The sequence below is a fragment of the Anopheles ziemanni genome, chromosome 2 (genome assembly GCF_943734765.1).
Source record: "Anopheles ziemanni chromosome 2, idAnoZiCoDA_A2_x.2, whole genome shotgun sequence".
Classification (NCBI taxonomy): Eukaryota; Metazoa; Arthropoda; class Insecta; order Diptera; family Culicidae; genus Anopheles; species Anopheles ziemanni.
The window spans coordinates 61,948,231-61,973,815 of NC_080705.1; the positions used below are offsets into that span (position 1 = coordinate 61,948,231).

A 25,585-nucleotide genomic window follows, 5' to 3' on the forward strand; every position below is an offset into this window, starting at 1 on the left:
GGCAGCAAGCGAAAATTAGAACAACACAAGGGTGAAAGGTGAAAGTGGGATAGATTACGGGGCACACACCTCATTGAGGCTTGGTGCCGGTGAAAGTAATGACGCCGGGGAGCGTAACAATCAACCGGTAGGACTTATGTTTCGTGCGTGACCAACCGATGGTCCAATTGGAAGAGGTTCGTTTGCCGTACTTTCTATCGGATTTGGAACAACGTTGTCACACACCGAAAGGACGTCTCTCCGCGATCGATGGAAAAAGTGAAAGTAAGGGTAGTTTGGCCGGTCAGTCCACCCGATTTGATCAATTACCGCCAGCCATGACGTGGAACATTTGCATGCGGAAATGGTTGGTTAGGTTGACAGACTGTAATTTTTCAAAATAGTTTTTTTTTCCTTTTACACGAATTCTGAATTCATCCCTTGATATTCGGTGTTGATAACTGTTACTCGTGTAACGTTTCCCAGAACCTACAATAATAAAAATATTAGCTTCAAATTTGAATCAGTTTATGCAATCATAGACATTTATGGCATATTTAATTTTGTCTTATTAATACCAAGCTGGTCCTACAATATTTTATCGCCGTTTAAAAGGCAGATGAAGTACCGAATGAATATTAAGATCTTTATAATCATACATTGTATGAAAAGCATAACAAACCAAAGCATATGAACCAGCATTAAAAAAAGACGGCGCGTTTCCTCGCCAGAAAGAGTGGGCTGCCACAAGTGGTCGTTTGCTTAGCTCTTTCCAGCCATAACGAATACTTGCATCAACATTCTTCCATCGCAGCAATGTTTGTTTTTGAAAGATAATTTGTAAATACGATAGCGGAGGGGTGAAATAACGCGTCTGAAGCAAAAACCGACGGCATAGCGCATCTTGTGTTGGTCGTCTGGTTAGAAACTCATCTCCTCTTACAACCACGGCTGCCAATTTTTTATTTTACTTTTCACAGAAACAGAAACCGAATGCGATGCGATGCAATGTTGCAGAAAAAACATGCCAATGCAATTTCAAATGCAAACAAAAGGTAAACTATTGCACTTAGCGTAAGCAGTATCCTTATAAAGGTAGGTGAGTCATTAGGCCTTGTTTCCTTTGCAAGCCAAGTAGCACGGAGGCAAATTCTTCGAATCTAAAATAATCACTTTAACGAAAGGGGAACCCTATTTTACGCCGTATTTTTAGCTCCGGAAAGGAAGCACCGGCCTGGCAGCTGCTCCCGCAATGGTACATAACCTACCGTAAAATTTAAATAAAGGAGGATCATTTCAATCAATTGTTTCACAGTACCTTAAAAATGATGTTGTGTTTGATGTACTACCCGGTAATAACCAGCATCGAAGCGATCCATCCAAGCTCAATTAAGTATCTTCAATTCACAGCGACAAACAATTCCCAACAAACTCACAAACTTTCGGCAGATTCAACATACACAAATAAACACACCACTGATCCACCTTACTTCTTCTGATTTACTTTCATGCGTTTTGTGGCGCAAGGCCTCAATATTTTGCAATTTTCTATTGCAAATGATCATAAACACTAACCACGACTTTTTTTTACATCCACCACGAATGCTTCGTCTGCTTCAACTGGTTGCACTTAATGTGCTGTTGACACTTCGCCGTTTTGTTCCGAAACTGACAGCAGACCTGAAAGACCAAAATATTTACCTTATGACCAAGGTTAGACGAACAAGCTTCTTTGCACAACATGGTCACAATTTAAAATGATAGTTGAAATAATTTTAAATTGAATTTTAGTAAATAGGCCAATTTTTAAAATAGCTGATGTTTCAAATACTTGCTTCGTTCTAGTATCCTTGTGGCATGCTCTCGTGAACACAACAAAATGCCTTTTCTAAGCAGATGATATTCAAAAACAGTAGGAAATTTAAAATTTGTGTAATTCATTAAAGTTGAAGCTGATACACTTTCTCTTATGGTAAAAGGTACAGCAAACGAAGCATAATCGCTTGTGTAATCATGATCTTTGTTCGTTTACCGCGATCCTAATAAACAATCTTCATATCTAGAGTCTGGATTTAATAGTCACAACTTACCATCATGAAGAACTTTTCAACAGAAAATACGTTTCTCAACTGATAAAACAAACTTAAAAAGTCATACGTAAACTCCTTATATTAAATGGTAAATATTGGCAAATGTTTATTTGAAAGTCGACGACATCTTCAGGGAACGAATAATTACCATCCTCTGGCAACTGTTCGCTGAGAATTGTATGAAGTGATGATGACAACTTAAAATGGTAAATTTGCGATGTGGCTAGCGTAGAAGATATAAGTGAAAAAAAGTAGCGAAGTAGGACTATCCTGTTGTCTCTCGACATGAAGGGTAGGAGGAGGAGGGGGAAGGATCTTTCCTTCTTAGGTGTGATTGGAAAGGGGGTAAAGCTGTAGAAGATAGCGTAGATTGATATTCATTTGTTCGATTGCCCACTATTTAGCGCAGCACTGCACGCATTACCCTGTAGAGAGGCCGACCGTAGCTTAGAAACCTACACGACATACTTAGTTATCAAAAATATAGTAATTTCAGCACGCTCGCAACATATTCCTTATAACCTATGGTACAAAGATTGATGATTGATTGAAGCAAATTAATTAGCTTAAGCCTGGTGGAGCAACATATAGGATGCTGAAATCGAAAATTCCATTTCGGGATCATATGTATGTTTTTTTTAAACAAGCAAAAAGAATTGGCATGAAAGGTTTAGGTAAAAAGACTGAGCACACACACTTTGCGATTCATGTCGAATGAATCCATATTTGTGAATCTAAACTGCAATGGATTTTTTTAGCTTTTACAAAATTGTCTTTCTATCGAGGAAAACAATCAATACACCTTAATGAATAAACTAGTACGCGATACACGAAATCTCGAGCGAAACGACAAAAATCTAAAACTAGAATGTTTTTCCGACAGCTATAACTAAAAACTAAAACGACACAAGAAGGAGGGCGTCAAGACCGGTCGCGAATTCTTTGTGCATATGGACAATTTGCAGAAATGGGAGGCAACACGAAGATTCGATTATGTAAAACAATCCAATTAATAACAGAGTGCTGTACACATAGATTACAAAAAAGTCGTCTACAAAACGTATCCGACACGTTAGGGTGCAAAACGAAACAATCGACATCGACATGAAAGAGGAAAAAAATGAACAATCTAACGGCGTGTACCGTTTACATCTCGCACAATTATTTGGCAAAAACGCAATCGTGGCTCTATCTCCTTAACAATAATCGCTCCCAATTAATTTACAATTTGCATCAATAAATTTTAATTTTTGTTGCTGCTCTACCCGTTGATCACTCCTTCCCGTAATAATCTCGATTGTAGTATGCTCAGTAATGTTGTAGAAAGAAAAAATAATTTAGCTCTGGAAAGCAATAGACATATTACAGCAAGGTAAACAAGTACATAATACACACGCTAGAAAATTAAACAGAGATAATAAATTGTGCCTATTGTTTTTGTCATGTTGCAGGTCCATCATGCTTCATGTACGATCGAACGATCTCTTATCCTAGTCTTCAGTAGTACGGAAATTATTGCCATCGTCTACCAGCGTCTACCGCTGGTATCTATCGTTTTCTGTCGTGGAACTGCCCCATTCGTCCAAACGTTGGATGCGCTACCTTCTAACGCACGTTGTCCTATAGTCTCTCCCTGACACGCGTTATTGTATCAAGTGTTGTGTGTCGTTCTCGCTTGCAAATTTCGTATTTCTATCTGGTGTCACCGGAACGAGCTCGCCGATACGCTGAGAATAGTAGTATTTTTTTTTCCTCGATACTTCTTCCGTCGGTATCGGCCTGTTTCTGTTGTATTTTACTACTTGTTTGCTCGTACCCGTTACGTTTCGTATTTTTGTAGAGAACATACTAATCCACCGGTTAAATTGCATGAGTTAAGAATCAAAACTCTAGTTACATATGATCCCAAATCTATATCCCTCATTTTCGGTACAAGACTTCGTTACGTAATATCTGATAATCAGCAAACCTTTTCAATAAACAAGATATAAGGGGGATGTGACGTGATGATAGAATGTGACGTGATAATCGGTTTGCCTTCAACAACAATTCCCAATCGCAATTCCCCGTCTGGTTCGTACTTTCAACACGTGGCGTCGTCCCGTGCGTGTGGTGTCCAGGTGGGGTCCAAGTTGCGGTCCAATGTGAAACGTCCGGAAAGGTCCTAGTCCGGCAGAGTGGGGTTCAAGATCAAGTAGTAGTAGTGGGTCGGAGAGAACAGGAAGGCACAGAAGCACCCGCGCGCGCTTGGCCGATCGATCCGTCCGAGTTCTGGTAATGTTGCTACTACAAGTTTTCTTCGTCAGGGTTTTCTTTTATGCATGTGTACTGAGAAGGGAGTCACCTTTTTTTTGTTCCGCTGGTGGTTGTTTGGTGTCCTTTTTTTGTTTTTACTAGGTGTAGTTTTCTCTGTGTGGGTCCACTGTTGGGTTCTGGTAGTGTGGTCCGGGCGAAGCTTGCTGGCGTGAGTATTCTGCACGTTCCCTTCTGTTCTCAATTTATCTGTCCACTCTCGTACGCTCGTTCGCTTTTGGGATTGTTCAGTTCTAGTAGTAATAGTTTTAGTAACAGTAGAAGTGATAGTAGAAGTGCTCAACTCGTGGACAGTACTTCTTGAAGTATCGAATATTGTTCTAGTAGTACGTTCTTGTAGTAGGTAGGTACGTTACAGTAGCAGTAACACTAGTATTCCTCTCGTTTCATAATCTCTGTTTTCTGGCTTTTGTTTCTGTTCATTGCGTCTCTTGCGTTTAAAAAGAAGTGTATGAATTCTGTGGAAAACAAATTAGGTTACTGTGTTAAGAAGATCAACTTTAAGGAAATGCATATGTGAAGAAAGGTTATGTGCAGTTACGTACAACATAAAACGACATAAAACACAAGAAAGGCGGAAACGAAATCTTGTCGGTTGACCAACCGGACATGAATGCCGAGTTTTGTTAGAAATTGAATTTGTTTTATGAATGTTAAGAGACCACAAAATGAATGAAGTAGTAACTAAAAACAATGCAACTATTTATTTGAAGACATAACATTTGTTGTGTGTAAGTATAATACTCTAAAGTTAATAAATAAAGAAAACCAAGTAAATTTGAGTTTAATATTGAGTTTTTCAGAACACAAAAATAAGGAAATGTTTGAGATATACGACAAAAACATGGTATGAAGGTACGGACGAAACTACGGGTGGCAATACTCTCTCTGATGAAGATTTATAGAAGGACCGATTAACTAGACAGCTAAAAGTTAAAATGGTGTTAAAGAAATAATAAATTTATTTTTGAACACAAAATCAAGACGCCGAAAGGTATTCACATCTTCAAACCAAATTATTCATAATGAAAATGAACATTATTTTATATACACTATTTGATATCCTTCCAGTGCTCTGAACATAAGAGTTTCATACAATGCTAATATATTTCACAGCCAGATGGCAAACTAGCTTCAATTGAAGGTATAGTCTGTCAGTCTTAAGCAAACGGATCAGAAGGATTTTAAATCTGTTTATGTCTATTTGTCGCGTACAAGTACATGAACCAAAAATGTTGTGCTTCCAAGCAGGTTATCCATTCGAAACACAATGTTACTAAATATGTTGATAAGGAGAAGTAATATTTACCAGAATCCTGAAAAGCACGCACGCGTTGGTGTCAGTGTGTATGTTTTCTTTTCTTTTACACGCAGTTACAGAGAGGCCGCCTTCAGCTTCTACTCGTTTTCCATACGCTCATCGTGGCGCATCCGTTTCCGCCGATCATTGCTGGGCTCCTCGGCTTCCAATACCTGAAAATTAAAGCAGTGCAGTTTAGGAAAAGCTCCAGTGGAATGCGCGCTGGTTTTGTGATATGATGGGCACCTTCAAACGAACGCTCAGAATCTCAGCTCCGTGCAGTTGCTTGATCGCCTTCTTGGCCGACTCTTCCGAGGCGTACTTGGCGTAGCCGCAATTTTTGTTCGGCAGCAGATAAACATCGATCAGTTCGCCGAAGCGACAGAATGTCTGCTTTAGCACGCTCGTCGGCAGCGCCTTCGGAATGCACACGATGAAGCAGCGCTGAGCGACCTCGGCGTTCGGGTTGGCCATCGGTTGCGGTGGCGGTAGGGGTACGCTGCAGAATGCCGCCTCTCTGTCCGCGGCAATGGAACAGGAAGTTACCGGCGCAGCTAGAGGACCACCGCCACCGCCACCCGTTCGCGCCGAAGCATCTACGACGACGCCGCCCCGGTTGGCAACCATGCCACCTCCATTGAACGGATCGATCGTGCACATTGTACCGACCGTTTCGTGCCCGAGTCGAATGATCAATCGTTCGCCCGGTGGATACTCGAGCCCGTGGATCTTGTCTCGTGCGTACATCGCAGACTGACCGTTGTTGTACACGACGGTGGCCGTCACGTTTCGATTGTCTACAAAGGAAAGTAAAAAGAATCACGTTATATAAAACTATTCAAATAGTTGGAACCGTTTTCTATGGAACTTACTGAAATCATTATTGATTTGACAGTAGTCGAGCCCGGGAATGATATCGAACAGACGCCACAGCTGATCCTGGTTCAGTACCGGGCTGCACAGGACGGTGAGGGCCGTCTCGTTCCCGTTCGAGACCATCGCATTGTTGTTCGAACCGCCGTATCCACTGAACGCTCCGAACTCGGCCCCACCACCCCGACGGTCACCGCCACCGGTTCGTCGATCATTCGCACCACCCGCTCCCATCGCGGCGAATCCCATCATCGCCCCCGCGCCACCACCACCACCACCGCCGCCACCAACACCCGGACCGCCCGTTCGACGGTCGTCGGAGAATCCGTTTGCATTGTTCGAACCGCCACCGTAACCGCCGGTGCCTCCGCCAGTGCCGCCTCCACCGCCAGTACCACCACCGCCGCCGCCACCTCCTCCCACGAACCCGCCAAAGTTTTCGTTGGACGATACGGACGCATTACGCGGTGGCTTCGGTTCGGCAAACACCGCCTTATACTTTGGATCGCAACCCTCGAACGCTTGGGCCGCGTGCAGAAACCGGCCAAACTTGACGTACGCGAATCCCTTCCCTTCCTTCGTCACCTTGTCACGTATGATGGTGACTAGATCAACGGTGCCGTACTTGCCGAACTCCTCCCGGAGTGCATCCTCCGTCATGTCCTTCGGGATGATGACAAACAGCCGCAGGTACTTTTCCTCCTCGTTTTCGGTTTGCTTGCGTGAACCCTGCTGCCGATTGGCCGCCACCAGGACCTTGATCGGGCGTGTATTGTCGCCGACACACTTGCCGTTCATCTCCTCGAGGGCTCGGGCCGCGTCGGATGTTTTGGCGTACTTTATGTAGGCAACACCTTGCGGGGGACGAAACAACAGTACACAGATGGTGAGTGAGATGAATAGAGAAGGAAAGCGGATACGTTTCCGTTTAAATTGTTTTTTTAGACGCCGATGAATGTCAAACGCAGTTCCGTCCTTTCGGTCCCAACAGAGACCGAAAACGGCAGAGAGATCGAAACCAAAGAGAGAAGGAGCGAGTGCGCAAAAGAAATTGACAAAACCAATGAAAGTCCGCCAGACATAACATCTTTTCGATGCGAGACGTTTCGGTTTCGTTCGTCTCTCCGTCTTCGTCTTGTCTTGAAGAATTACAAATTCCTTACCGTGCCCGACAGTATCTCCTTTCTCCCACCCTTACAACTACGAGCAATTTTCCTATTTAACTTGATTTTGCGTTGCACCGAAACGGTGCCACAATTAGAGCGGTAGGCAAAGTAGGCGCAATGCGATTTCCATTTTTCAGATATCGTTCCGTGTACCGAGTGTGGCGGAAAACATGAACCAGATAGGTACAAGTAAACGCATCCCCCCACCTTCCCAATCGATTGGTCCATTATCTTACCTTTGCCTTCGCCCGTCGAGCGGTCCTTGACGATCCAAATTTCCTCAATATCGCCAAACTTGTCGAAATGTTCGCGCAGGTTTTCCTCCGTAACGCTTTTGCTGCAGATGATAAACAAGCGCGACATAGGCGGTATATCGGCGGGGCTCTTCTCGTCGGCGAAATTGTTACGGCTCGATCCGCCAGATCGTCGGTCAGCCATGATTGTCTGTTTTCGGTGCGTCGCTGCTTACTGGTCGGTCGGTGGACCGCGATTGTTACGGGGTTGACTTTGCTTCGATTGTGACCTCGCTCTGATTTAAGATGAGCTTCGATCAAAACCTACTTGGATAGGACTGCCGTTCTGCATACACGAGCTAGGTAAATAGTTGGCGTATGAAATAACACGCCAGGAAGTAGAAGAAAAGCGCACATAAAGCACGGGCGCAACCACCACGGGGCACTGCAATTCGTTTGTTATTCTTTGCCAACACACAACACAGCACGGCTCAACTGACAACAACGAACACTGATATTGTTTACCATACACAATTACTGGACAGAACAAACGAAAACATTTGTTAATCGTACGGAAAATACTGCACTTTGTGACTGCTGCATTCGTTTTCAGTCGCGGGCACAAAATGCTATGACAACCGAGGGATCTCTTTTTCACGACTGCGTGACGCTTTGCAATCACTGTCAACAGTGTTCAAAGTGAATATTGAGAGCCAGGTTAGCTAATACCATTGACGTGGCATCCATGTGCAAGTGAATATTTGACAATCTATACGTACGTTGAATCGTAAATACAAGCCGACCCAAGTTTTTCGTCGCAAAATGGGACTTATGGCCTCGACGAAGGCCTCGGCCAGTGCCCAAAATTGTTTTTTTTCGCGTTTATAAAACCAATTTCAAAGTTTTCAGACGCAAACAAAACCGAAAAAATGGCAGAGTCGACGCGGCGCGTTGAACGTTGAGAAAACTGACAGTTTTCGTCTCAGTAATCATGATGACCTCACTTGCTGGTTGGGAGGTATTCAGTGCTAACAACCTCTACCATATTCGAATAATTTTCCATACATTTCCATTCTTCATCCGGGTGTCGCCGTAAATCGGGGCCAGCCTGTACTTGACAAATATTCTTGTGAGACTCATTGCATTACTTCAGGTGTAAATAAGGAAAAATAGTGCAGCCATGATTTGAAAACGGATCTCATTTGGAATTGTATCTAAAACTGAATAAGCAGCTGACAGAGCCAACGATTGTGTTCCCGGTTGACAGAAATTGACATTGTTGCTGGTACTATGTAGTTCCAGCAAGAGTCCCAGCAATCTGCCATGGAAAAACTTGCTGGTACTACATGACAGCTGCAAAAAATTTGAATTTTTGTCAACCGGGTTGCTATCATGACGTCCAAGATGGCGCTATGTTGGTCTGTCAAGTTGCGCCTACGTGAACTAACCTTGACAAATATTGCTTCGTTCTGGTTACCTTGCCTTCGACTTTAGTCACAGTCGAGTCGAGCAATCGGTAGGAGTGAGCTTCGTTTTCCATCGTGTCTTCTGCGACCTGTTCGATCTGATTAGTGAAAATTTTGTGTAGAAGTTTCTCTATCATCATCACCGATTTGCTGACGAGAGGGTAAATAGCTGGGCTTAACTTTAATCAAAAGTGGTGTGAAACACGAACAAAACAGGTGATCAATGGACGGACGGTCAGTGCGAAGGGAAAATTTCAAAAAAACAATACTTTCGTGACTTCGTTCCTGTTGAACTTTTTTTTTCTTATGCACCTTACGGTGCCCCGATAGTGTTTAGTGCACTTCTTTACAGTCAGTTTAATTCGGACCTCGAACACCTCTGCTCAAACCTTTGTCCCGTTTTATGGTGAACAGTGTTAAGTATTTTGCGTTTTTTCTCTAATAGCTAACCAACCAGATGAAGAGCAGCTTTGGTGGCGATGCACTTCATCTTCCCGAACACAGGTGTCATCCATCGGAGTAAAAGCACAAAGCTTTTCAGCTGCTGCAGAAAACGTCGGTATCCCCACCGAAGGAATGTTGTACGATTTTAAAAGACTTTTTGTGCACGGTTCGGTCTGAAATTTATGCGATTTAATTCGCTCTTGTCATTCGGGACCTTTTCACCCTCCCCCATCTACATACACGCAGGCTGTTGTGTTTCTCTATTTTAAAATGTTTCCATTTTCTTTGATACGTTGCGAAAAAAAACGCACGCACGCACGCACTTGCACATGAAGACGAGCATGTACACCCGTCTCGCTTCGTTTGCCTATTTGACCGATAGCTTTCTCAATCGTTGCTTCTCTCTCGCTCTCTATATTTTCCCTTGGTTTCCTCTCTCTCTCTTCTCTGGCGTATCTCTCTTTGGGTTTTAAATTTGATCTAAGCACAGGGACGACGAGAGGGCAAAAAGCAATTCAGCTGGTTCCGAAAGGAATAACAGAATAGAAAAATATGTTGTTTCAACGAAAAAAGGATTTTGTCAGCAATTACCTAAACTATTGAAACTGTTTTCTTAAAACAATTTGCTCACAACAAACAAACAAGGTCAGAAGAGTTATTTTAAAATTTGTTAAAACCAGTTTACTATATACTTTCCCAACATACTTGATCTGATCAGGACGTTTCTATTACTTTGAATGACGGGATGATTATACAAAACATGTTTTCTTTTTACCAATATTCCGTTTCATAGCGAGTGTGGTGCTTGGTATCGTCAGTGTTTTACTTCGTGAAGAATCTCGTGTTATTACGTTTTCCGTCTTTCCGCTTCCGATCTGCACGGAGCCTCTTTCCGTCAAGGGTTCAACGCATCGATCCTGTTGGCGCCTGTGTGAGTGTGTGTTCGTGTACGTGTGTTTGTGTGAAACTGTGCCAGATAGTGTTCTCGTACAACAAATCTCCTAAAATCTTCAACAGATCCGGCCCGCATCGTGTGTGGTTCATTTAATTGTCTGTTGACAACGGAAAATTATTTAAAAAACGGTGCTTTTCCACGTGGCATTCCGAGCTGCTGCGCTTGAGACGAGTGAGTATATTATCCAGAAAACCCTTCCTATTATTTGTGAATAATGTTTATCCTTCAGGGGCAACAAGAACACCTTCGCAATTTGTGTCCAAACCGCCACCAAATTTTCGTTTAACCCAAGATAATATTCTGCTTTCCCAATAACCATCATGATCACGTGTATCGTAAAAAAAGTAATTTAATCAAAATGTTCGAGAGGTTATTGAATACCTTAGAAGTCGTTTGATGGCATCGATTAGAGAAACTGCTTTTGGGGGCATAATGGAAAACGATTTTCCTAATCTCACACTCTCACGTCGGCATGCAGTAAAAAGCTGCACTTGAGGTGGAAACCTGGTGAAAAACAAGAAAATCCTCCACCCAACACCCAAACCAACAACTCTTCCGGAAGATGTTTACCTTCATTAACCCTTCCACCGGTGCGGCCGCCTCAAGGAAACCCGCTGGAAAATGGTGCATCATGGTGTGCCTGGTTGTTCTTTCTCCAGCCTTCCCGCGCTTGCCCGCCTTTCTGCGCGCTTCAACTTCCGGTTTATTTGTTCGGCATTTGTTTGCCAGGACCTGGCGTTCGTCCGGGGCAACTTTTACTCCATGGCATGTCCTTGCCCATCCGTACCGCTGCCTTCTGCCGCACCACTTTTCAAGGTGGTTTGTTTTCCGATGGTGGTGGTCGACAAAACAGGGGGCCACGGCTTGGAAGCATGTAAATATCCTTGCACAGCCTTTCCACTGGGTGCGATTTGGGAAGCAGGTTTTGTGCAAACGAAGATCTTAAAACTGTTGTTGTTTCTTTAGCCTTACCTCGCCCGTTGCCCGTCTCCCGTCGAAGGTCCTTCGAGAGGTTTCGAGGCTGCCAAAATGAATTTTCTTAGCTGTCACACACATTCGCACACATGCATACGGTCAAATGCAGATCGACGAGGGACTTTTCGCACGCTCGCCACACGGAATGCACCCGAAAAGCGTCATAATGCATTGGAATGTGATTATGCCGAAGGGATGCTTCGGGGATACTGGGCAGCAGCAAAGCGGAATGGAAACAAATTATTATGTTTTGATCCTTGGGCATTCCCTGGTGCCCTCGCGGAGACGCACCTTTTGCGGCCCCTTGGTTTTGCACAACGGATACAAATAGTCCCTTTAGGGGCATGGGAAGGCATCCATGAGAAACGTATTGAGCGGCGCAGGAAATCATTCACACAGTTTTGTCCGATTTGCGAAAACAAGGGATACTAATTGGCTTTCAATTGCTCGCATTATAAGCAGCACAGCAGGAAGAAGCTGTTTTTTATTCAATCACATATGTTTTCCACACTTGCAATAGGTGCAAATATAAATAAGGTATAAAAAATTACTCAAAATTATAGTTTATTTGTAAAAAAATAAAGAATTACTTACATTCATCGTCTATTTGCATAAAAATGAAATTTTTGAAAATTTATTTTGTGCTTTTCGAACATTCAGGTGTAACATAGAAAAGGGACTCGACATCCTGTTTTCTATAGTTTATTTATGTCGTTAGACATTTTCCCCCAAAAACAATCGTGGTTCTAACAATCCGTGTTTTGTATCCTCCATTTCAACACTTTGTTTTCAAGCAAACATGTTCGTGTGGATGTGCTTCACACGCAATGAAACCTTGCTTTTAATGCTTCCGATTCGTACCCGTCCCATTAATGTCGAAACATCAAATAAACACGAGCCGTTTGCCATTAGTTGTTAAACGCTATTCGCTTCCTTCACTGATTTTGTGTTTTGTTCTCATCGTTTTTTTTTTCAACACATTTAATCGGTTGGAAGGATGTTCGTTCTTGGACAAAAGATGTCTAATTTGTCTCATCAACAATGTGCTTGCTCTTGTGCAATTGATGGTTCTTTCCAATTAAGCACTCATTTAAGAAAGCGATTTTGGTGTAATGATGTTTATGGTAAATGGTTTACAAGATTACATAACGAGATAGCATGTGACGAATGAAGCAATAGAACTACTTTTGATTAAAGTGCTTCTTTTAGAATTTACATTTTTTTATTCATTTATTTATTTATTTATTTATTCATTTATTTATAATGTTTTTTTAGAATGTACATTTATGTTGATTTTTTGATTCTTGATTACTGGCATCTGATACTAAAAGTAATCAAAGTGCAGGATTCTTCCTGTTTCATCGATTTTGTTTTACCGTAAATATTGAAATGAGTCAAATCGCTGCTTCGCTAATGGATATTACAAAATTGATTACCGCTTTTCCTAGCGAGGCGACCTAGTTTTCCACTCCCTTGTCGTAGAACAGATACCGAGACGGGCATTCAATGAAAATAGTCTCCACGTGGAGCAATGCGAAAAGGGTTTCATTTTTGCTGAGTATGGTTTTCCATCCGTAGCATTTACAATCATCCAGCAATGGAGAAAATTTCCTTCAATAAACATAAAAAATCGTAATCTATGGTGTTTATTTGCAGGAATGAGCTGGACGAGAGTGTAAGTTCTCGTTTTCGGTTGGTCTTATGTCCCCCCGTTTTCCCTCAACAACTCCATTCCATTCGTTGCTCCTTTGGTTCTGGAACGAAATGAATTGCATAATGCTAATTCCTTCACAAAACCTCCGAACCGGGTCAATTAGCATCGGAGTTCGGGGATGCGTGGCCTGTGTTTTCCAACATTTATGTTCAATGACTTTTAGTCTTCACCGCCACTGCTCGCCCAGGAAGAATCGGCGGTGGTGGTGCCCGTTGTTCGTGCCACGATTCTTTCGCTGCTATCATTCACTATGCTTGTCACGAGAGCGGTCTGTGTTCCACGGGAAGTATTCGTGGGCAGCCCCTGTGTCGCAGTGAGCCGTGAGCAAAAGTTACATACACCGTGAGCGCTGGGAGAAAGCGCGTGACACATTTTCGCGATCCGGTTAAGAGATCATATTAGATTCGCGCACTATAATATATAGCTCGCAGCTTCCGAAGTGGAGAGCGAGAGAGAAAGAGAAGGAGATGGAGAGAGAGAGCATTTTTGTGCCGAGAGTGTGCATCGTGCTCTGCGAAAGAAGGGCCAACGGCAGCCCAGCTTTAGTCGGATCTTCTCAGTACTCAGCGTGCCATTGTATCGACCGTATTGTTGACCGTCCGTCGAGTCGCGTTGTGTGTCCACTATTGTCCACTGGGAAGCGTTGGGTTTTTCGTTTTTGAATTCATCTCCCCCGGGGGTGCTGTTCGAGGCCAGAGTCTTGGCGGGTATACGCTTCCTTGTGTGTGCGCGTGTGTGCGACAAACTAGTGCGGTTTCGAGCTACTACTACCACGCAGTCCACGAAGAAGTAGTGCTAGGCTCTAGCCGAGTGTTTCCGTCGCTTTGCCTGTAGTTGTACGTGCGTTGTACGTGTGCGCCCAAGGGTGGTATCCCTTCGCTGTGAAGTAGGTGTGTGTGTGTGTGTGTTTGCGTGTGTGTCTGTTTTTGTTTTTAAAAAATATAAAAAAATGTATATTTTTCCCTCCTCCCCCACACTTTACCGAAGGCGTTCGCGAGCTGTGCGTGGGGTTTCAGTCGCTTAAGGTTGTGCGTTATTAATGCTTGATCGGTGTGTGACGGTTGCCTTATATGTGCCGGCCCCGCTCTAGGGAGGCGTGAATTCCATTGTATGCGCTTGCAGTCCGCCAAGTGTCGCTTATGTCAGAGGAAACCATTGACAAATGCACCTAAAAGAGAACAAAGCTAAACTAATCATTCGAACGAAAAATAAGAGGACTGGGTGTAATACCACAGATGAAAACAACCGAAGAAACATATGATCGAGCAAACAAGAGGGAAGCAATAAGTATCGAACGACAGCGACAAAATGAATTACCCCGCGGCGTAAACTTCTCACAAACGGAGCACCGACGGAGTGTTCCATGTGTTAACCCCTGGGTGATGTACTTCCCTCTTAGTTGTGCCTATTTCGGATCGATTGCGGAAGCGACTTGTCACCATCGTTCTTCCTTCGAGGAAGGAGCGAAAACATTAATTCACCCATTAGTAGCATCCGTAGTTTTGTTGATTCTGATCTCGAGCGCTGGCAGGAACGAAAAGGCGAATGAAAAGCAACCAGCTGAGAAATCGCTTATGTTTTCGGAAATAAACTCTTAACCCTTTTTTTTGTTTTTTCGGTCGCTTATAATTTTCTTCGCGGTGAAAGTAGCGAAGAGCATCACGCAAACGAGAAGACAAAGAGAACAAAACAACCAGCTAAACCAGCGCGTGTGTGTGTGTGCGTTTCTAGGCAACCTGTCACTGGCAGCGTGCACCTGTGTGCTCCGTGCACGGAAGGTGGTGAGAGTTTTCTTTTCCGCCGACTTGCTCGCGCTTTTGCCGACCGATTTCGGCGGTTTATTTCATCCGTGTGCATTTCCCTTTCCTTTGCTTCGGTGGTTTTTGATTTGCTGGAAGCTTGCTGTCCTGCACTCGGCAAGTCTGCGAAATGAAGCACTACTATTGGAAAAATCTTCCAACGTCTTACGCCTACTACGTTCTAGCATCCGGGTACTATGTCCTGGCTTTGTCTCCCCAGAAAGGCAAGGACTACTCCGTGCAGTCACTGATGGTCTACCGAGGTAACCATTTCTTGTTGGCCTGTGAGTGCAAGTTGGGTGACGTGTGTGTATGTATGCATGCGATGGTACGTGTATGTGCGCACACACTCCGGTGATCGGAAATGGCCCGGTATATAAGTGCGCCATGTGCATTTTACTGCCGCCGACCATTGCCGCCTGCTTCGTGGGGACGCAACGCAAAAACACATCTCTCTGCGGCGGAGAAGAAAATCGTCATTAGTTTCGATCCAATGTTTTTGCCCCTCAAGCAGCAAAATGAATTTTCTTGCTGCCGGTTGGCGAACGCGGAGCGAAGGGGTGTGACGCTAGGGTGGAATGGTCTGCCGACCGGGAAGTGGTTCCTCGGTTAAAATGAAGCAAAATAGTGCTTGCGTTACCAGACGAAAACGAGCAAACGTAAATCAGAAAGCAGCGGCAGCTCGCGAACCCGCGAAGCCCAAGCAAAAAGTCGTTGTTTTGCGTGTACCGCCTGCCGGACGAATGGTTGGGGTTTCGTTTTCTAACGATAGGTAAACCCTTCGGTGCCAGGAGGACATTCTAAATGATTTGCCTTTACTTTATTTTGTTTCTCGCGTCAATACCTTTGCTCTGTTTGAACCATACAGTTGGCAACAAAGTTCCGCACCCTTAGGTTGATTGCGTAGCCGAAATTAACGGTACACACTACGGTTCAAATACTCGTAGGTTGAATTTAACGAATTAATGTATCACCAATTGCATACATTCAGTTTAAACGTCCACAAGAGGTGTAGCCACGATCGAAAACATGGCGGCCGGGGCCTCATTTACTCTTTTACCCAAAGTATATATTTTCAAATTTGAGCAATAGACAATATGTTCAAGTTATGACAGTTCATTCAAAAAAGCCCTTTCCGGACAACAACGTTTTAATTTTTTGCGTTTCAAAGCCGATAATATTGGAGGTTTCTTCCTGAACAGTTAACTTTTATTTTTTCTGCCTAAAGGACCCACGTCTCAAGTATCACAGTCCTTCCATCACACTCTGCACAACTTCAATTATATCCTTGAAATAAATATGCTCAAAGCGGTAACGCGATGATATACTACGGAAGAAAATTTGGGTACTAATCTCCAGTTTGACACTTTTCGATTTAAAATATGATTTCAATATAACTTTAAGGGGATTATAGAAGTTTTAAAAAATCTTGCTTTTGTATGAATGAGTTTAAAAGTCAAATTATTTAAATGCTAAAAAAAGCTGTGCCTACGATAAAAATTGAACCCTTTAGGGTGTAATCTAGCAAATTTCGAGATGGGCACCGCCCGGTGCCCGATGGGACCTGGTCATGTCATGCGAATGCCACCGGACGACCTAGCCCGTAAAGTCCTTTTAGGCTGTCCCCAAGGACAGAGGAGGCTTGGTAGGCCTAAAATGAGGCGGAGGGATGGCGTAGGTGAAGCCGCCAATAAAGCCGGGATACGGAATTGAACCAGTTTGACGAGCGACCGTGAGCGGAGGCCAAGTCTGCCATGAGCCTCCTCAATAAGTCAGTAAGTAAAGATGGCAAACTTCCTGGAAGGTGCGCATTCCACTTCTTTCTACTTACTCAGCAACTAGAATTGTTCCGTTTGTGCCGGCGGATATTCAGTCTTCTCATACATCGGAGGGTCTAGTCTTGGTTGAGATTCGAACCCACACCGGCCAGGGAACGCCTTTTCTAAGTGGCGAAATCGCTCGGTTGTCCCGGACCCGCTGGTAAATCCCAAATTCATGTGGTGTGAATAAATTTAGATTACAAACGACACACCTTCTGAAAATTGCCAAATAGTTGCTGCTGAAGCTGAAAGCTGAAAACCTGCCTTCAGGATGGGATGGTTTGCCTGTTGATTTCTTTAGTTTTAAGTTCGTTTTTAAAAAACAAAACAATTTTTGTATCCAAGAAACGAAGATTTTTGTAACAAGACCAGCGTTTTTACGTTGACCCACAATGCTAAGGGTTAATTTGTTCACTTCCTGAGTCCCAAACCGACCGGGCGTGTGCTATGTTTCTTGTTTCTTCTCGTCGCGGCAAATTTTTGGGTGCGATCTTGATGTGATGTCTTATTATCGTGTGACGACTTGTTCGCTTTTTTGTCACCTCACCCAGGCGCAATCCATCTTGCTGATGATGCAGCGCGCACGGCGTCCACTACCCTGTGCAGTTCTTTTTGTCATCCTTCTCCTTAGCCATTTTGTCAACCGAACACAAGCGAGAATCGCCAGCACCTATTTTTAAAAATGAAATTAGCCATAAAGTAGAGGAAGAAAAGCGACCAACAACCGCAACAACACACCATCGACCCGACTACGACGATACACACAATCCGGCGGATGAGAGAGATTCGATGCAAAAACAAGAGCAGAAAAAACAACATCAAAACAAGAGAAAAAACATTGCCGCTACGGATGATGAGACAATCGGTTGATGATGTTTGCTGGCGCTGCTGCTGCGTTGCTTCCGTCGGGACTCCAAGGGGACGGAAAAAACGGGAGGTGCGTTTTGGGGACACTTTGCGAGACTCGACAGAGAGTTAGCATTCGTGCTGGTGGTTTTGTTGGGGCTGTAGAGTGTCAGGTTCGATGTTATTTTCTGTTTTAGCTTTGCCTATCGTGATCAGGAAGGCTTCCATACACAGTGAGAGTAGGCAAGTAAAGGCCAGAGAATTTGACCATTGTTCCCGTCTCTCGGGCAATCTCTATTGCGGATTGCTATTAGACGGCGACGATAGAAAGAAAGACGCACTGTGTCGGTACGAGAGAATGAATCCCGGAAAGAAAATCTATGGTGAGATTTTCGAAACAGTCCTCCTTTTCACACGCACGTTTTACTCGCTTTCTAGTCGTAAGAGATGCAAGGGAAAATGATGATGCGTTTGTTTTTTGCTCACTAATTTAATGGTTGCTCAAGGTACGGGGGAGTATCAAGCGAGAGGTTGTCTCACTTTTGACAATTCACAACATCTCACGTCGAGCTGGCGACACGCCGGGAAGGGAAGTGGATGCAAGTGCACGTTTCTTGACACACTGCTGGCGACAAAACGATGTAAGCGAAGCGCAGAAAGCCTGGGGCACGCTTTCCGGGGCTTTTTTGTTTTCCTTTACCACTGCCCTGATGAGAGCAACTTCCCTCGCTCTGGTGGTGGTCGGGAAAGATAGGTAGAAAGAAAAACTTTCCTCTCACCGAACCAACCCGGAGATCCTTTCGGGTACACGAATCGGGATACACCTCCCGTCGCCCGTGACGTTGACCTGTGTGTGTGTGTATGTGCGCGTATGGCCCGGAAAATTTAATTTCGTTGGCCCATTGTTCTCTGGTTCCTTGTGGTGCACGAAAACCGACCGCGACCGGCAACAAGGTATGTTAATCACCGGGAGGGCGATCGCATACTGCTATCGTTAGATTTCGGTTAGCACACAACGATACCGTACCTGACATTCACCGCAAGGACCAACTTTTTGGGCGCCATTTTTTGTTGCTGTTGTTTTTATTATAATTTCCACGAAACTATGCGAAACGTGCTGCTTCGCCGAGTCTGTCTCTTCTCCTCCGGGGTACCCTGCGCTTCGCAACTATGTCGACTTTTCCGGGCGGCCGGAGTCGGAATCGAATATTGAAATTCCGAGCTCCAAGGAGAGAGCGCTTCCTCTTGTGGCGGGATATAGATGGCTAGCTTTCCCCGCAATCTACGTACGACCAGAATTTTCCACTTTGAGCGAAATGGAAACGGCAGCAAGTGCTTCAACAGTGATTGCACTGGAAGAATGGTTGTAGCAAGTTTCCACAGTTTCTGTTGGTGACATGCAGCGAGAAGCGTGTGGTGCTAGTAGATGAGAAATTGTGTAAAATTAAGCATTTAATATCATTTACATCATATCACCATCACAAGCTCCATAGATCCATATAGTAATTTAGAAATTTTCAACATCTATGTTTAATCACAAACGATGTTTTGTTTTTCATAACAGGAAACAATTTTAAGGAAGGGTTACATGAAGCTATCAAAACGTGTTTGGCTCGACAAGCTTTTGCAAACCCGTTATTCGGTCATTTATGATATTTTAGCTATAAATATATCGAAGTAAAATGGCTTCGCCTGAGTGACGTAAAATATGCATGCGAATGTGAAAAAATCATTGTTTACAAAGATGTTTTAAATTTTTTAATGAATTTGCGCAGCGAGTGAATCGTGCGATTTTGTTGTTCGGATTTTGCAAATTATACAACTTCTTTCTATTTTCACACAAACATTACCTCAAATCTGAATATTTGAGTTCGTTTTCGTTGTTTTTCTTAGCAAATTTGAAAGTAAATTGTTTGCACAGGAAGAAAGAGCGTCTTTTCTGATTGAGTTTTTTTTTCGAAAAATTGAATTCCTTTCGTCATTGCAGATGGTAGAGAATTTATCCGGTGCCTCATTGCCGAAGTTTAATTCCGAATAATGATCTTAATTTCCCCGCCAGAACCCCGTTTCGCTTCGTCTCGAGTCGCGCCGAAGCCGACACGGGGCCAGAAGAAAATCGTTCCGCCGAAGATAATCAGAAGAAAATGGAGTGTCTCATTAGGCTCTCCGCTATTGTGTAACGGCTTCATAATCGGTGTCCCGTACCAGGTCTCTCGGTATCGGGTACCGCTGGCTACCGGAACATCACATAACCTGCCCGAAACATATAACCTACATTTCTCGCCGCCACCTGAAACACACACACACCCCTCGTCTGCCCTTTCAGGCCAAGAGGAAACGTTGGAAGCTTTCATACTCTTTCCAGCCGTTGTTGTGCTCGCTCACTCGCTCGCGTACTCGGTTTCTGCTCGGTATCTCAGTTCCACTTTCAGATCAAGCATCGTTCTGGGCTTTCCTGATACCAGCTGGGTCGACGGTGACCAATCGATATTTTCTCGATGGGTATGATACCGAACGGCTGGGTCTCTGCAACTTCCACTCAGCAGCATTGTGGCCATTGCGAAAAAGCTGGTCCCGCGCCTCCGACTGGCAGTGACGCATGGCTTTCTAGCTGGAAAAACGAACTAAACCATCCTTTTAAGGTCGAATAAATGTTTGCGGATCTTGCCGACTCAACCTCAAATTGATTGTTTGAACAAAATGAGGTGCAGGAGTGTAGAGATTTTAAATTGCTAAAGTCATCCCAAAAGGTCCCGCAAAAGTACATGATCATTGTGCGTACATTTTAACAAATTGACTGTCGAACGTTTTTAGAACACTTTTTTAGTACAATAATGTTTAATAAAATTTGTCTTTAATATTTATTAAAGATAATTTTTAACTTTTTTAGTACAATAATTTTTAATAAAACTAGTCTTTAATATTTATTAAACCGACGGTTTTTGAAGGCAAAGTAAAGACTTAGCTTCCCAAAGAATTGATATTAAATATTACTATAATTATGTTGCATTTTCATTTATTTTTGGGATCAAAAACTTTTTAGAACTGATGACGGCTGGCTTTCAAAAATGATAAAATTAGCTGCAACTTGAAGCATGGCAGTCAACGTGTTAATCGAATGAAAGATTTAAACATTTTGCAAGTTCACTATTAACTCGATGACTGCAACGTCCCCCGTTTTGCGGGCATAGTAATATTGTAGTTCACTGATATAGAACTAACCTACAGAAATAACAAACATATATTCTTTGGGGTCCGCGACAGCCGACAAAAGAAAAAAATCTACTAATCCCTTAACAGACAGGCATGACCAATATGATCGTTTCGCCAAGAAGAAGAAGCTTATTCTTTGCATGGTTTCCTAAAAACTTTGGCTTGAAGCATTTTATAACCAAATTTTGTCAATACGAACTGTACTAAAAATGTACTAAAAAGGTGGGACAGTCAACGTGTTAATCCGGGCGTGGGTTAAAAATATCCAGACCTACTGCCGATTTGTCTAAGCGGTTAAATATGCGCATGAAGATAATACTTCTTTCTAGTGTTGTGCTTAATGAATCTTTTGGCGAGATTCATTAATATGAATCTTTTACCTAAGATTCATTCAGATGGATTCATGAATCTTTGCGGATTCGAATATTCAAAGCTTAATGAATTTTTCGAAACCTTAATGAATCTTCATGAATCTTTCATGGTTCTGTCATGAATCTCCCCGATTCTGTCATAGGCGTGGACAATGAGACCAAAAAAAAAAAAAAAAAAGGTGGTCCCTCAACCGACTTTTGGTTGGTGACTTTACATCATTTGGTGTGTCTTTGGGATTCATGAATCTCGCGGCGAAAGATTCATGAATCCCTTATAAGGCAGAGATTCATTCAGATTCATGAATCTGAATCCGATTTACACAACTCTACTTCTTTCACAACTCTTCAACCTTGTCGCATTTGATAACAATTTGTTTTTTACCTAAATATATTCTCAAATATCTGAAATCTTCATAATTTATGCACAAACGGCTATCCTCCCATTAACAACATTAATTCATGACCAAAAACCTAGTGCCCCGTTCTTTTAATTTCGTTTAAATTTGTTATCTCAAAGATTGTCGAAAACAAAAAGTGGCCTAATATTTGAAAACAAAAGTGGCCTGTCGCTTATCGCACGCTGCAGTCACAAATGACACCCATTAGGCTCGCGTCGAAAAGACCTCCCATGCCCCATGTAGGGAGCATTTTCCCCCCGTGAAGCATATCTTATCGTGTGCGGTAGCGATAAGGGTTTAATCTTGCCTGTTTTAATAAAGTCGCACACAGAACCCGAATCAGTTATCCGTGGCGGGATGCCGTTGACGTTGATAAATTTCCCCATACGCTGGTATCTGCGCTTTTTTTTTCGAGCGTTAGATGACGGCTCCTTGGCGGTTGTTCCCTCCATCGTTCGACGGTCGTACAGCGTGTTTCTTGCTCGCGTTGTACCATGTCGGTTAGGTTTATTGCCCGGTACTTACCCTTGGTACGGATGATTGGTGCGTAAGGATTAACCAAAGCTCTTTACATGATGTAATTTACAAGGTTTCCTGCATGGCAGTTAATTTTGTGCTTTACTCTACGCGGTTTTTAATGCTGTTCCCTCTCCGGGAGATAATTGCTATTAATTGTAAGGAATTATCTAACCTTAGTATGTGTTTCTTCATTGGTAAACAATATAAATAGGCTGTATACTGTTCTGGAGTAAATTAAAATAAATAAACATAAGGCACACTGTTGAGCATTGTCTCGCTTGCGGAAGTCGATTTGCAAACTTGTTCTAGCACCCTCTATTTTTTTGAATCTTCACACAAGTTGCAGTTAATTTATAACACATCAGTGTCCCGTGAAGAACACCCGTGTGTGGCGGTTGGAAACAACCCATAGCCTGCATTTTCTGTACGCTGACACTTGATGTGCAATTGATGAGCGTTTGCAAAACAAAGTTTTACCGGTTCAAGAAAACGGAGAGACATCAGGACGACGGCTGCAGAAGGAAGGAATGCCAAGCGCCTTGCGCAAGCATCAACCGGACCGAATCGAATAGGTTTATGTTTCATTTAGTTCCTTCCTACAACCGACCGCCCGCTCCTCGGTTTCGCACGTGTGCACGCCATTGCTTCGACGGCGGTTGGTGGCCGGCGAGGGGAAAATGATAAACACTTTTTGGTTGATTTTTGCCCGAAACACAATTAAAAATAGCCTCTCGCCAAAACGGTGGACCACAGGCGGCGCACTCGTCGGCGCAGTGAGAATGCAAAAGCGGCTGGCACTTTGCCGCGGATGATGGGGATGTTGTTGCTTTCGATTGTGTTGAACGGGGCGACATCTTACGTCGGGAGTGTATTTTCTTTTTCTTGTGTTTCCCGCGTGGTGGGGGCGGGAAGCGAAAGACAAGTAGAATGTCGACTGGGGCCGGGTGCTGGGTGGGCAATAAAGGTGATGAAAAGATAAAGGACTTAAGACGACGACGGCCTGAACGAACGATACCGAGAATTGTGATGGGGATGATGAGAGAAGATAAAAAAATAATTTGAAGAGAAATGCAAACGCAAAAACGATGAGGGTGGTTTTCCTTAAAAACGACAGCCTGTAAAAATAAACAATGGAGAAGAATCGAACGTGAAGAAATGTGAAGCGTTGAGGAGTACAACGCGGAGTTACTTTGCAAATGATCGAAGTCAATCTTGAGATTGTGAAGACTGTGAACCTAAAATGTTTAAATATAATGTTCATTTTCTAAAACGAAGTTGTATTTTTTTAATGTTGCCAATATCATGAACAAGTATAGCTGGATGAAATATTCCTCGACTAGGGCAATAGCATTTGAAAACATCCTATGTAGGGCTATGTATATGATAAAAGGCTTTTCTTATTTGTATTGAGTGTTTTCTTCGACGATATAGTCGTTGCTTTGCTACCTATCTTTGCCTATAAACCACCCATGATTGCAGTAGCGCATCAATACTTCTCTCTTTGATGCATCTCACTTTGTCTCCAACTCATCAGCTTTTGTCTCATGTTCATCGGGTTTTTTTTTATTTCTGATATTTATCTGATATTCTTTTATTTTTATAAAGAATGATGTTTGTACTATTAACTATTTTATGAAGTTGCATTGAAAAGGATAATAATTATTATTTTGTATTAAATTTAAAAAAATATTAGTAATTAAGCAGTACTGACCAAACAAAACAAGTGACATTTATCAGCTATGCAAATAAGTTGAGTTCTTCGCTTCTCCGAAAATCGGAAAAATATGCATGATAATAGGCACATGTTTGTTTTAGACCATAATTTATTTTTGTTGATTGTTATTTGTAATTATCGTGGAAAAACAAATTATCCTGTTTATTTTTATGTTTTCGGCAAGAGACAAAAGCTAATGAGTTAGAGACAAACTCAGATGCGTTAGAAACAGAAGCTGATGAGCTATTTCATTACTTGGTGCATTGGAGACAACAGTTTCTGATGTCGAGATAAAACTTAGTGGCATCAGCAGTAATTGTTGATGAGTGCCAAAAATAAAGAAATGATTGTTATTGGTGTGATTAATTTTCCTCGTATTCCCTTTGTTAATGTCAGTTTTTTTTTTAATTTATGCTAGGTTTAGTAATTAGGTCCGGAACTTTCTTTCCGCTGTTAATACATTGAATCAAGCGAGTTTATTTTAGGTGAAACAAGTCGTAACGTTTTTCCAAGGCTTGTGAAGAGTGTGTTGTAAATAATTGAGTGTACCAATTATTTATTTGTAAAATCTAAACCCCTTGCTGGGTTCGCTACGTTTGACCGTGGGCAAACTTGTCCGCGAACAAGCCACATTTTTTCATGCAGAAAACACAAAAGCCCGAAAGTGCACTTGGGCACTTGTAAGCACCGGGATCGGAAGCGCCCGCGAACGGGAAGGAAACATCGTTATTTAACGAACCTATTCGTTATAACTTTCCCCATTCGTCTAGGACGGATTCTTGTGTGATTTTTTTTTAGTTTGTCTGTCCGGTTTTGGTCCTTGGTTATCGTTTCGTTTCGACCGATTCGCGTGTTTTTGTTCGGACCGAACCGCTTGCGACGCTGAGTTATGCTAAAAAAGGTTATCTTGCACAATTTCTGCCATAAATTGCCCGGCAATTAGATTGGACAGCAAGAAAAGAAAATTGAAGGATAAAAGTTGGGCACAAATTTGAAACTGTGATTTTGGTTGAAGAAAGCAGTCCGAAAGTTGTTTTTGGTCATGTTTGCCTGTTTCAATTATTTCTACTTGTTTTTAAAAATGATTTATATCAACATTTTTCACTCGATAACTTATATCTTGATAATCCACTTTTCTTAGATCATGAACTTGTAAAGTTTGCACCCTTATGCTGCACCTGCTGCAAGTAAAATGAACACGTTCATCTGGTGCATTCGAACAGGATCGGATGAAGCACACCTGATTGCGCGCTCAGCTGACGGCTCAGCTGTGTTGTTGTGGCCACGGAGAGAGCATAAAGTGGTCGGCGTAGCGAACCACTCATCTCTTCGCCGATCAACAACCTGCGCACCCGCGGTTTGCTGAAACTCGCTCGAAAGCCCCCCAGGCGGTCCCT

General features: G+C 42.9%; 2 protein-coding genes across 7 annotated transcripts in view; one reads left to right on the forward strand and one right to left on the reverse strand.

The window, feature by feature from the left end:
* Positions 1-3,899: 3,899 nt before the first annotated feature.
* LOC131281997 (RNA-binding protein 45) lies at positions 3,900-8,606 on the reverse strand. Of its 6 annotated transcripts, XR_009188659.1 has the most exons (7): positions 8,528-8,584; positions 7,958-8,399; positions 6,555-7,409; positions 5,929-6,479; positions 5,692-5,855; positions 4,414-4,840; positions 3,900-4,355 (listed from the first exon to the last, which is right to left on the reverse strand). XR_009188659.1 is itself a non-coding variant. In XM_058311398.1 (5 exons), the coding sequence occupies exons 2-5, from the start codon at positions 8,157-8,159 to the stop codon at positions 5,781-5,783; spliced, it is 1,683 nt and encodes a 560-aa protein (XP_058167381.1). In that variant the 5' UTR covers positions 8,160-8,399; positions 8,528-8,584; the 3' UTR covers positions 5,505-5,780. The 6 variants fall into 6 exon arrangements, 1 of the variants encoding a protein (XP_058167381.1); XR_009188658.1 differs by having other exon boundaries at positions 3,900-4,840; positions 7,958-8,313; positions 8,528-8,606; XR_009188655.1 differs by having other exon boundaries at positions 3,900-4,840.
* An 883-nt stretch (positions 8,607-9,489) lies between these two features.
* Positions 9,490-25,585, forward strand: part of LOC131282330 (protein boule) — a 37,654-nt gene continuing 21,558 nt past the window's right edge. The window contains exon 1 of the mRNA XM_058311761.1: positions 9,490-9,581. The gene's annotated coding sequence lies outside the window, so the exon portion shown is untranslated. The remainder of the gene's footprint in view (positions 9,582-25,585) is intronic.